This window comes from Ailuropoda melanoleuca, chromosome 11 (genome assembly GCF_002007445.2).
Source record: "Ailuropoda melanoleuca isolate Jingjing chromosome 11, ASM200744v2, whole genome shotgun sequence".
NCBI lineage: Eukaryota > Metazoa > Chordata > Mammalia > Carnivora > Ursidae > Ailuropoda > Ailuropoda melanoleuca.
The window spans coordinates 51,635,166-51,647,616 of NC_048228.1; the positions used below are offsets into that span (position 1 = coordinate 51,635,166).

A 12,451-nucleotide genomic window follows, 5' to 3' on the forward strand; every position below is an offset into this window, starting at 1 on the left:
AAATATGCATATGAAATTGTTTGTTGAGTCTCTTAAAAAAGAAATGTGTGTTCTGTATTGTCAGAATCAGAAGATGAGGTAGAAGAGGAGCAAGAAGAAAGGCAACCATCTCCAGAACCTGTGCAAGAAAATGCTGATAGTGGTTACTATGAAGCTCACCCTGTGGCGTAAGAATAGTGTTTGCAAGGCCAAAGTTGGTCTAGACTCTAGTGTAGTTGCTAGGTAGTTGTTGTTCCTAGGATTACTGTTAGAAGTGACTTTTTGACAAAGCTACCTGTCAGGCCAGTATTTGAGCATTTTATTTATATATGATATACATATCTCTATATCATATATAAGGCCAAGAAATTTGGAAAGAGTTGTTTTATTTACATAAAAAATTGAACATGGTTTTGCCCAAAACAGTGTTTACTTACTGATAATGCAGAATATTTGGGACAACACAGCATTTTATTTTATTTTTATAAATATGGGGTTATTTGTAGTTACTATTGAAGTAAACATTTTTAGTAATTTAGTAATTCCATTTAAAAATGGTGGGGTTAGGGTGTGCCTGGGTGGCTCAGTCAGTTAAGTGTCTGCCTTCGGCTCAGGTCATGATCCCAGAGTCAGGGAGGAAGTCTGCTTCTCCCTTTGCCCTCCACCCTGGTTGTGCGCTCTCTCTCTCTCTCTCTCAAATAAATAAATCTTAAAAAAAAAAATGGCAGGGGGCGCCTGGGTGGCTCAGTTGTTAAGCGTCTGCCTTCGGCTCGGGGCGTGATCCCGGAGTCCTGGGTTCAAGCCCCACCTCAGGCTCCTCTGCTGGGAGCCTGCTTCTTCCTCTCCCACTCCCCCCGCCTGTGTTCCGTCTCCCGCTGGCTGTGTCTCTGTCAAATAAATAAATAAAATCTTTTTAAAAAAAAAAAATGGCGGCGTTAAAGAAATGCTGCTTAAGACTGTTATTCCCTTCTGTCTTCTATTTCTTATTGAACTTTTGCTTCAAAACAGCTTATTACTAGTTATGCCCATTAGAGAAGTACTACATTTTGTTTTATTAGAACTGATCATTTCACTCATACTGAAAAATGAACAAAATATTTTATTATAGTAATGGCATAGAGGAGCCTTTGGAAGAATCCTCTCATGAACCTGAGCCTGAGCCAGAATCTGAAACAAAGACTGAAGAACTAAAGCCACAAGTGGAGGAGAAGAACTTAGAAGAGTTAGAGGAGAAGTCTACTTCTCCTCCTCCTGCTGAACCTGTTTCTCTGCCACAGGAACCACCAAAGGTTAGATCAGAGGAACTTTTTAGGCCTGTAACAGCACACTTTCACGTTTGGTACCACTAATGAAGCATGACCTTTGTTCTTTTATGTTAAATGGCTTAATATAGTAAACTATGCTTTTTTATGTATATGAAAGCTGTGGGGTTTTTGCAGTCCTGAGGAAATGTCTTTGTATTCATGATCCCCCTCCCCCCAGACACCCCTAAGAGTGAAACTTAGGATTAATCCTTATCTGTATGCAGTGTTTAGTCTCTTACATGAAATTATTTGAGTCCATGTATAAAGCTGAGAGTCGCTCTTCCATTCTGTGTAAGTCCTCTATGCACGGATGCAACTGGAGTCATGAAATTTCCCAACTTAAACAAGTTGGCCTATTAAAAGAAGCAATCCCGTTTTTTCTGGTTAAAATGGGAGCAATTTTCTTACTACACCAATTAAACTATCTTGGAAAGATAAGTGACACCCATAGTGTACCATTTAAGCCTACCTAAAACATCTTTTATCTTTCTGTAAAGTAGAAGGTTAAAGTATTTATGGGTAGTGAGAGGAGATTCCTTGTTCAATTTGTGAATGTCTGTTAAAGTTTCCAGTGAGTACTCTCTTCTTTCCTGTCCTTCCCCTCAACACCATCACACACCTTATCTTCCCCCAAAAGGGGAAAGAAATTGGTTCTATTAGGTTCTTATTTTCCTAGCATGTGTAGGTAGTGGTTTTGTTTGCCATTGCTCATCTCCTTAGAGCAAATAGGAACTTGCTTGTGGATTTATTTAGTAGATCAGACCAAACAAATAATCTTGCATAATGAGATTTTGAAAGCTGGCACATAGACTGGCATGTGTGTGTGTGCCTTTTTTTTTTGAGGAGTCCTCCAATATAGAATAATAGTTTAGAAATGAAAAGAAAATATATATTTGGAAGTTTCCCTGTAGGAATGTTGGTGGTTTTCCATGATTAGTAGTCTAGGTTTGTTGCATTTCCTGCAGGCTTTCTCCTGGGCTTCAGTGACCAGTAAAAACCTGCCTCCTAGTGGTACTGTTTCTTCCTCTGGAATTCCACCCCATGTTAAAGCACCAGTCTCACAGGTAACCAATCTGTGAACACATTGGATTGTATCCTTGTTACATTGCCAATTGCTTATCTTTTTTTTACTTCTTTAATTGAGTCAATCAGAAATTATGGATTAAATATACAAAAAAATTGTATTAAATGTCAGTGCACCCACTTTAAATGCCAAATCTCTATCATCTGCATAGGTGGTATTTGGGGTTTGGGTGTGAAATACACATTAAGTTGGTTTGATAGATAGATAAAGTGAGTCATTTAAAAGGCTTCTTAAAATAAAAAAAATATTCCTTTTAAAGTTAAAATTTATTTAGCAGAAATATTTTAGGGAAAGGACAAAATAGTATGGCATTATAAAAATCACTGTTTTAAAAAAAATAGAAAACTTTTAAAAATACACTGCCTAAGCTCTCAGTCTGTAAGTGGTTCACTCTGTTTAATTGAAGCCTGTACCAACTTATGACTGTAGTGTTCACTTAACTGATCATTCCAGTATTCTGCTTTTCATCTGTTTGTCATCTTACCCATTTCAGAGCTTTCAAAAACATTGAAAATAAGACACTGGCTACCTGATGTGTTTATTAGGTATAGTTTAGAATTAACTAAATTATAATTAAATTTATAGTACAGTTAAAAGGTATTCAATTCTTTTTTCTACATTTTCAGTCAAACTTTATTCCACTAGAAAATTTACATTTAAAATAATAGAAGAATACATGGTCTCAAGATACCTGTTTTTTTCAGTTAACGTTCAGGAAATGTTGAAAAATGTCAGATCACAAACCAGAATTCTTAGTGAAGAAAATTAATTTGTCAAGTATTGGTTGTGCTTTTCAACCCCTTCTGAAGACTTGATGAGTGACTTCTGAATTTTCTTTCAAAATCCTTGATTTCCTATCAGATTTTCATTTGGAATCCTTTGGATTGTTGCTTCATCTTTTGAGTGTTGGCTACATTTATTTTAAACTTACTGCTAGTTAAAAGTTAAAATAGCTAATGCTTATTATGCCTTTAGTATGTGCCAGGCGTTGTACAAAGTACTTTATATTCATTCTCCTCTAATCCCACAGCCACTCTGTGAGGGTGGTTACTGTTACTATTCCTGTTTCACAGATGAGTAAATTGAGGCCCAGAGTACCTCACCCTAAGGTCAGACAGCTGTATAAATAGCATAGGGCTGGGCTTTGAATTCATGCAGTTAGACCCCAGAGTCCCTTTGTGACTCATGTAAACCTATAGGTTTCTTAGCCCTTTGGAGGGGAATGTATCTCCATTTACATCAAAGAAGAGTACTATATTTAAGGCATGTCTTAATTACATTAAATCCTATCCTTTTGCCTAGGGGAAATTTTTTTTTTAGTTTTGAAGTTATTTTTTTTTAATTGTAGGAGACTAGATTGTATTTTCCAACCCATACCTTATTAAGACATATTTAAACATGTACAGTTTAAACCTTAACTTTCTGGGGCACCTGGCTGGCTCAGTCGGTAGAGCATCCAACTCTTGATCTTGGGGTTGTGAGTTCTAGTGCCACATTGGGTGTAGAGATCACTTAAATTAATAAAACTTAAAAAAAAAAACCCTTTCTGATCTTCTTAGGCTATATTTAGAATGGATTCATGATTTTTCAACTAAGTCAATTTTATTACTTTGGTGTAGTATATCTATTTCCTTAACACTTTCAGCATAGTTCAATGAAAGGAGAATTAATTTAGTGTATTGGTAGGAATTAACTTAGAAGTAGGTAAGTTAATTTCTTGGTGAAAAGTGTTTGTCTGGAAATTGACTAGTTTAACTAGCATATGTTCAGTTGAAGAACTTACTATGGTTTTACCTGTTGTCATTGGTTTGATTTGATGGTTCCATTTTTATTTCATATTCTGTTTGACCTTCTTTTGTGGAATTTGTCACCTGAGCACACTTTCTGGTTGCATGGAATTAATTTGTAAGGCTCTAAAGTGCAGTATGTGGTATGTTAGCCATTTTATCTTTTTGGCGTAAATAGTTCTAATCATGAAGTTGAGCCTAAAGAACTATAAATGCGCAGCTGGCGTAGGTGACATATGTTAATCAGTTATTGAAAGGAATATTGTTAGATCTTTGGTCTTTTCTTTCTTTCTTTCTTTCTTTCTTTCTTTCTTTCTTTCTTTTCTTTTCTTTTTTTTTTTTTGCATTGGCATCATCAAATATCTTAAAGTCAGGTTGCTAAATCGCGATATGAATTATTTGAAAGACATTGGAAATTAAGTTTGTTTTTAATTTTAAATCCCTAAAGGATAATGAATTTTTCTGTTTCGCTACTTGTAGTTATTTTTGTTTTGGTAATCAGTTTTGAAAAAAATTTAAATTAGGTCAGTGAGGACACCTTTTAAGTTCTTTGGTATCGTTTGTATTCAGTGAGTCTAAGGTTTTTCTGAAATTTGTAGATTAAAAGGTACCTTTGCTATTTTTATTAATTTTCTAAACACACTAGCTTCATCAAACTTTGTTAGGGTACATCTGTTCTTCAATTCTGTTCTGTGTTCATACTTAGTAAATTGTTGCTTTTAGGCCCCCTTAGTGAAATTCATAAATAACTGCCTTTTTTAGACATCACATTTCGGATCAAATTACCATATAGTGGTAAACTCCAAATACAGATAGCAATGGTCTCAGAGTTATAACATAGGATCCCTTGTCAGGCATAGAACATTGTCCTACATGTTAAAGAACTAAAAAATGTAATTTAATTTTAAATGACCCAAGAGTTACTGAACATCTATACCTAACATCACTGTGCTTGGTTTTTGGGTGTTGTAGAAATGAATTAAGATACAGTCCTTAGAGGAGTAAATACATATAAATAATTGAAAAAACTGGAGAGAGTTAAAAAATTTATTTTTTTTAACTAGCTAAGTTCTAGAACATGGGAAGCAACTTGATCTTGAGGGAAATGAAAAATGTTCATGGAAACACAACTTGGAAAGAGACATCTGTTAAAAACTGCTAGGATAGAAATTAAGATGCCTTTGATTACAGTGGGTGAATCCTTTACAGTAAATTGTCATTTTTGAAAGAAACATAATTCTTTATATCAAAATTTGTCTTTGTCCTTGTAAGTTACGATATTCCAGTTATATAAATGATGAAAGAGTTTGAGACACTGGCTGGACTGAGGTCCTCAGAGATGATCAGACATAAAGACAGGGCTGAAATCACTAGTTTTCTGACTCTGAGGATATTTTCTTCATATCCTGCTGAGTGTTTTCAGCATTCTTTGAAGGTGTATTTTGTCTCTTCCTTGGACCATAAATATTTGGGCAATAGATGGCTGAAGAGTATGGGAATATTGAAAATGCCACTGTATTAAGGAAAAGGTAATAGCAGATGCAGATGTTATTTTGTCTTAAAATAGTTAATTATATGTGTGTAATTCAGCAGTTAGCAGAAATTTTTGGAAGTCATCTTAAAATGTCCTGTTACTCCCTGCCTGCTCCTGCCCCTGCCCCTGCCCCAGGGTGCAGTTAAAGAAAATTGTTGGGGTCAGTCCTTAAATAATTGCCTACCTTTCCCATAAGGAAGAACAATAGGGAGCTAAAGGACTCCTTGATTCTGAGGTGTTTTATACATGTTTCTATCTTGTTTATATAATTTTAACTTAAAGGTAGGATTTTTTAGTTGCTAGAGTAAGCTAAATTGTGTATTTTGAACTATTCATTGTTTTAAGATTTATTTGTGGGGTAGGGTTTAGAAGATATTGGCTAAGCACTTACATTTGAAGGGCAGCTAGATAATTAGAAAGTATGTGTCATAATTTTGTCTAAAATAAAAACGGCTGTTTCTTTTGCATATGCATTTACATGGAGTGGCTCATCTTGCATTTTTGTGATTTTTGTAGCAGTACCTTTAATGCTGTCTCAATGTGGATGTAAATTTATTGAAAAAATGTGGTTGTAAAAAGCAGCTTATTTTGAGTTATATATCCTTGAATGGGAAAAAAAACCTACCCTACAGTCCTAGATTGGTACAGAATATCTTTATAAAAATTTATTCTTCACACACATAGGACACTATGTTAAAAATATTCTAAACTTAAATTTACCGTTATGTCTGCTGGTGACTTGCTGGTAGTTGACTTAGTTGTTTTGTCTCCTATGGAATGAGTTTCTTTATAATGTGTTTTTTCCCTTGTATTTTAGCCAAGAGTTGAAGCTAAACCAGAAGTTCAGTCTCAGCCACCTCGTGTGCGTGAACAACGACCTAGAGAACGACCTGGTTTCCCTCCTAGAGGACCAAGACCAGGTCAGTCAGCCACCTCTGTGGTCTTTCGCATTTAGTAATTGGACAGTTGGAAAAGACTATGCTTAAAATACTATAATGTGTTTTATATACAGTTCCTTTCAATACAAAATTTCTTAGAGGTTTAAGTAACTTGCTAAAATACAGTCTGGGGCAGAACAACTGACTTTTAGGGGAGGATTAGTTGACATGCCATGGAGACATGTATTTTGAAGGTTATAAAAATTTTGAGACAGATTTTATTTGGTTATTGTCACTGGTTCTAAGAATTCAAAACCGAGCTGCCAATAACCTACTGTCTTACTTAGCACTCTTATCTCTTCACAGATAAACAATAAGCACACCCTGATTCTTCTTATTTTGATTGTCTTAGGTATTAAGTAAGTTGCCATGATTTTTGACTTGTTTCCATTGTTAGCTAATATATGTAGCACCTCTGTTTGAATTCTATAAGTATGTTTAGATTGCTTTTGGGAGGAGGTGGGAGATAGTATCTATTAATAGCATATGTAATTTTTCCCACAGAAGTAAAATAAAGTGATGTGTTACTAAACCAGAAGTCATGGGAACTGGGGTTTATCCTAGCTTTGCTACTGCTTGAGTTTATGGTCTTGGGTGAGACCCTTAAAATATGAGCTTCTCTTATGCCATTTAGCTATTACACAAACTTTTCTTGTGTGATGCCTTTCGTATATGCTTCACTGTGTTCTTTGTGTTATTGGGAGGATCAAATAAAATTTTTTATATAAATTTGAGCACGTTATGTATACAGGCTATCTAAATGAGATATTACTATTAAATTTACTGATTTGGCTGTAATTTCATACAACCAAAGATTTATTTGCAAACCTCAAAATACTAAACAAATATTTAGAACAGATATATCTCACTATCTGAAATTTGTTTGGTTCCTGGGTGATGACAAGAGTTCGGTGTTAAGGAGGAACACTTGTACTAATGTTGGACTTTCATATAATCAGATCAGTAGATTTAGAAGAAGGTACTTTAGCAATCTAGTCAATACCCTCACTTTACACTTAGTGTCATGTTGTTTTCTAACTAACCTACTAATAATAGGCACTTCCACCTCTGTTCAAGGAGCTCACTGTCTTATTAAACTAAAACAGGAATATCTATTGTACATTCATTGCTTTAAGCTTAGTTATTATATGACATTTTAAACTTTAATATCCTATTCCATTTCTCAGGCAGAGGAGATATTGAGCAGAATGAATCTGACAACCGTAGAATAATTCGCTATCCAGACAGTCATCAACTTTTTGTTGGTAACTTGCCACATGATATTGATGAAAATGAACTGAAAGAGTTCTTCATGAGTGAGTAGTTTATTTTGCTTTATTGGAACATTAAGCAGGGGGGAATAGAGCTTTTTTCATAATGTAATTAGAACTTTTTTAAAAAGCTTATCTCTCTATAAACTGTGGGTCTCCAAGTACCAATCACTTTAATTGATCAGAAGGGGGGAGAAGGTTATATTAGATGTTTCCCCATGACTGGACTTAGTGTTGACTGGCCTAGTTGTAGAGGTTAGAAGCAAGAGCTGATTCAGCCTTAAATTTGGGGATGGGATTCTTTTGGCAAATATAAGTCAGAAATAGAAAATATCATTGTTTTTGTAAAACCATGCAGGTAACTTTCCTTTGGAGAGGACTAATGCAGAAGATAACAAAATAAGCAGCCAGGCTAGTTGTTGGCATCTTTACGTGAATGACAAATGAGTGAATGTGCCGTGGTTGTCACTGGATGTAGCAGCTTGTATCTTTCGTTTTGAAATGGTTCAAGTAGATTAAGTTTATTTCTCTTCAACAATTAAAGCTGCAAAGTATTCTATTAAAATATTTAACCCTTGGTGTAATATATATTTTCACAGGTTTTGGAAACGTTGTGGAACTTCGCATCAATACCAAGGGTGTTGGGGGAAAGCTTCCAAACTTTGGTTTTGTGGTTTTTGATGACTCTGAACCAGTTCAGAGAATCTTAATTGCAAAAGTAAGTGACTGAAAGGGCATACATAGTTCAAGACTTTATTATTCCAATTGCATGTACTACTGATTTGGTGCATTTTAAAGCCATAGAAGTTCTTTTCCTAATGGTGAAGCTAAAAATAGTTTACTAGAAATGGTATTTACACGAAGAATAAAGATTTGTTTGTAGTTTTAAAGTTTGATTATTTATTTATTTATTATTAATTTTTTACCACACAAGTAATTACTTATGACAGTCCATTTGAGGTGTGGATTATTTTAAGTTGCACTATTTGCTCTGGTGAGGAAGGTTGGAATAGATTGCATATTAAAAATTTCCTGGAAGTTTTTTGTCAGGATTTTCTTACTTAGGTAAGTAAGGGAATACATAACAATTGCTGTCTAACTTGCCCATGTAAATCTTTTTCTCTCCTTTTAAAGCCAATTATGTTTCGTGGGGAAGTACGTTTAAATGTGGAAGAGAAAAAAACAAGAGCTGCAAGAGAGCGAGAAACCAGAGGTGGTGGTGATGATCGCAGGGATATTAGGCGCAATGATCGAGGTCCTGGTGGTCCACGTGGCATAGTGGGTGGTGGAATGATGCGTGACCGGGATGGAAGAGGACCTCCTCCGAGAGGTGGCATGGCACAGAAACTTGGCTCTGGAAGAGGAACCGGGCAAATGGAAGGCCGCTTCACAGGACAGCGTCGCTGAAGCTCCACTGTTGGCAAAGTCTTGGCAGTGGTACATTATTCATCGTGTTTGCATTCTTGTTAATTTTTTTTTGGCTTTGGAATGTGACACAGCCTTTTTGATCATTTCTTTGATGTGAAAAGCATCTTTTGGTTACCAGTTAAATTGAGGTGGACATTATTTCCCCAATTTCACAACAAGATTCACATTGTTAATTTATAAATCTAGACTTGGAGAATTAAGGACTGAGAAATGACCATATCTTAAACTATCTACAACAAAATGAACTTAAAAGGACATGCCCAACTGAATTCAGGTCCTTTGAGTCAAAAAAAAAAAAAAAATCCTCTGCTGCACATTTTGTTTAAGTGTTACTGTTTCTGCCTATTAATGTTGGAAACACAAATAGTGCAATTTGTGCAATTGGAGAATCTTGCCTTTTTTCTTGGCTCCCCCCAAAATACAACCCAACAGAAACTTGTTATGCACTCATCAGAATGCACTAATGGGTACTCTGAACTCATTAACGTTGACATCTGCAACAGGAGGCAACAGGGGAAAAAAATCTTTCATCTTTTTTTCCAGTAGAAAATAGTTTGTGAAATGATGAGGGCATTTTATCTGCTTGCTGTGACCAGCGTGTGTACACATAAACCTTAACAAGACTACAAGTATATTCCAGAAGGGAATCATTTAGTTATGAACTAAGTAACAAAAATCATAACTTCAAATGCTATGGTCTTGAATATTAGACCAGATTTAGTAGCTCCATATCTAAGATTTTTCTACCTGCCCCTCTTCAGTACAGGTGGCTGGCTGCTCAACACACTCCTCCCTTTTTCCTTTCTTTAAGCTGTGTACAGTGAAAATCGTCTTTACTGTATTTTTGTTCTCTGGTAATGTAATAAGCATGATGGTGCCTTCTATTAATACATCATTCCAGTCTTGCTGGTAATTTTGTACAGTATAGTGTATGAATTGCTGTGCTGCAAAGCCAAACAGCTGCAAAATGTTGAAAAATCATTGAAGTGTATAAAAATTGCAGTATCTTTAAAATCAGTAAAATTGACTAGCATATTATTTACTTTGTTCTTCAGTTAACAACTTTGTGTTCTCTGTGGGAGGGAGTCTTGTGTGTTTGGGAGGGAGAGGGAAGGAGGAAGTCAGTTATTTGAGTAAGTCTCTTGTTGACTTTTCCCTTAGCATGAATGTGAACGTTGGAGCGTATCACTTGAGAGGTGCTTGGAAAAGTCAGTCAACTTGATGTACATTTTTTATGACCTTTTAAAAGCAGTCAGATTCCATAAATGGCAAGTAAACCTAAAGTGAGGATACTGCAATTTTCAGAGAAAAGAACAGCAGCTCCTAAGTGTTTGCATTTTCTATTTGGGGGGCAGGGAACTGTCATTCATTTTGCACAATTCTTGAACTGATGTCAGCACCCGAGTGGCTCTGAATTTAAGTCTGGGACGACATCTTTTATTTTTACATAAATCTCTAAACAATTCTGTGAGCAAAGTTTGTAGCTGCTGGATTATTGTCTGTCTTTATAGCAAGTTCCAGTAAACCGCAAGTATGGCAAAGGATATCCAATTTTATGCTTGGAGCATTCGGTACATAACAGTTTCTGATGTTTCAGGCTAGGAGTGAGGTAAATTAAGTGTGACCACTTAAAGCTGCTTGTTAGCATGGAAGACTTCTCCATTCTTAGTAAAAACAGAAAAAATGCACTTGACATAGTAGCAAACTGGATCTGAATTATGAAACTGTTTGCTATTTAGTAAACTAGCAAATGATGCACATATTTTGTTTTTCATGTACTGGGCAATATAAGTGAAATTAAATCTGTCCTTTTTCCCCCTTGAATGAGGTCTTCCATGTTTGGGGAAAAGTCTTGCACTATTGCATATATTTTGGGGACACAGATTTCTCATAGTTTCCATTGGGGGGGGGGCTTAAAGATTTTTTTTCCTGTTTGAACACTTTTACACTTTCTGATATATAGTACTTGAAGTTTTTACCAGAAAATTACTTTGGAGTTTTGAAGCCTTTATTTAAACTACTTTTAAATAAGTGGTTTATTGTCAGTGTTTTGTTTTATAGCATATTTTTCCTCTACTCTTATTTCTTTCCTTCCCATTTTAAATATATATATATAATTTCCAATCTACAATATTGCCCTGCCACCATGAAAACTGTGTTCTGGCACCAAAAGTAATGACAGATGTTAAGTGTAATAGAAAATTAGAGTAAAGAGCCATTCAGCTTCAGTCTTCACATACCATGAATAAAACATTAAAACATCACATGGAGAAGTTTACATGGTGATTGTTCACCTGCAGTACTGTGGACTTTTAACATTTTGTCCCCTTTTCAGTGAACCAGAGTAAAAATATTCATTGACCATTACTGTTATTTGCTGGTTTGTTTTTTTTTTTTGATGGTAATATTCTATCCTTATGACACTATTGCAACCAAATTGGCTTTACCATCTTGGCTTTAGTAGGTATAGAAGACAATGGATTACCATCTTTATTGCTGTAATGTGTTAAGCATTATATGCTAGTAGAATCTAGTTTAATTGTTTCAGGTGGAAAAGTATTCTTTGAGTTTCCATTTTGAATGTGTTTGGACTAAACAAACAATAAACTACTGATGTCTGCAGCATTTATCTATGTCCCTAATTTAATCTGTAGGTTTGTGTTCCAAAGTATTTTCTCCCAATTGCATTTCATACAACCTAAGTAAAAAGGAATTGTTGTAAAACCAGCTGCTGCTTGTTTGTGAAATTCGATGTCTAAAAAACTAAAAACATTTCAGTACGACTTGAACATGGTTAGAGATGTATCCCAGTTGACTTAGCTAAGTGGTATACAAGTTAAAGAATAGCATAAGGGAGTAAGTTTAAGGAAGGCGAGAATGATCGAAATCAAACATTTATTTAAAGAAAAACCAAAACTTGAGTTTTCCAAAGGGTTGCTACCTCCTATCTCGGAAGGAAAGGAGAAGAGGAATGGGAAGACAAGACGGAGGTTATCTGAAGTTATAGGCATGACCCAATTCAGAAACTGTAACAAATTTGTCAAGCTGTAAAAGAATAGTAAAAGAAAAATAATTACTTAGTCATATTTGCAAGTATGTATTTCAAATGAAAAATGAGGTCCTAAT

The 12,451-nt window shown here is 35.2% G+C and overlaps 1 protein-coding gene across 2 annotated transcripts in view; it reads left to right on the top strand.

The window, feature by feature from the left end:
* Positions 1 to 12,052, top strand: part of G3BP2 (G3BP stress granule assembly factor 2) — a 33,345-nt gene extending 21,293 nt beyond the window's left edge. Inside the window, exons 6-12 of one of the 2 annotated variants that reach the window (XM_002919159.4) lie at positions 65 to 167; positions 1,088 to 1,268; positions 2,249 to 2,347; positions 6,506 to 6,608; positions 7,814 to 7,942; positions 8,497 to 8,615; positions 9,032 to 12,052. In XM_002919159.4, coding sequence (XP_002919205.1) covers positions 65 to 167; positions 1,088 to 1,268; positions 2,249 to 2,347; positions 6,506 to 6,608; positions 7,814 to 7,942; positions 8,497 to 8,615; positions 9,032 to 9,304 — 1,007 coding nt within the window. In that variant the 3' untranslated portion in view covers positions 9,305 to 12,052. The remainder of the gene's footprint in view (positions 1 to 64; positions 168 to 1,087; positions 1,269 to 2,248; positions 2,348 to 6,505; positions 6,609 to 7,813; positions 7,943 to 8,496; positions 8,616 to 9,031) is intronic. The other variant, XM_011224882.3, reaches the window with a different exon arrangement.
* Positions 12,053 to 12,451: the final 399 nt, after the last annotated feature.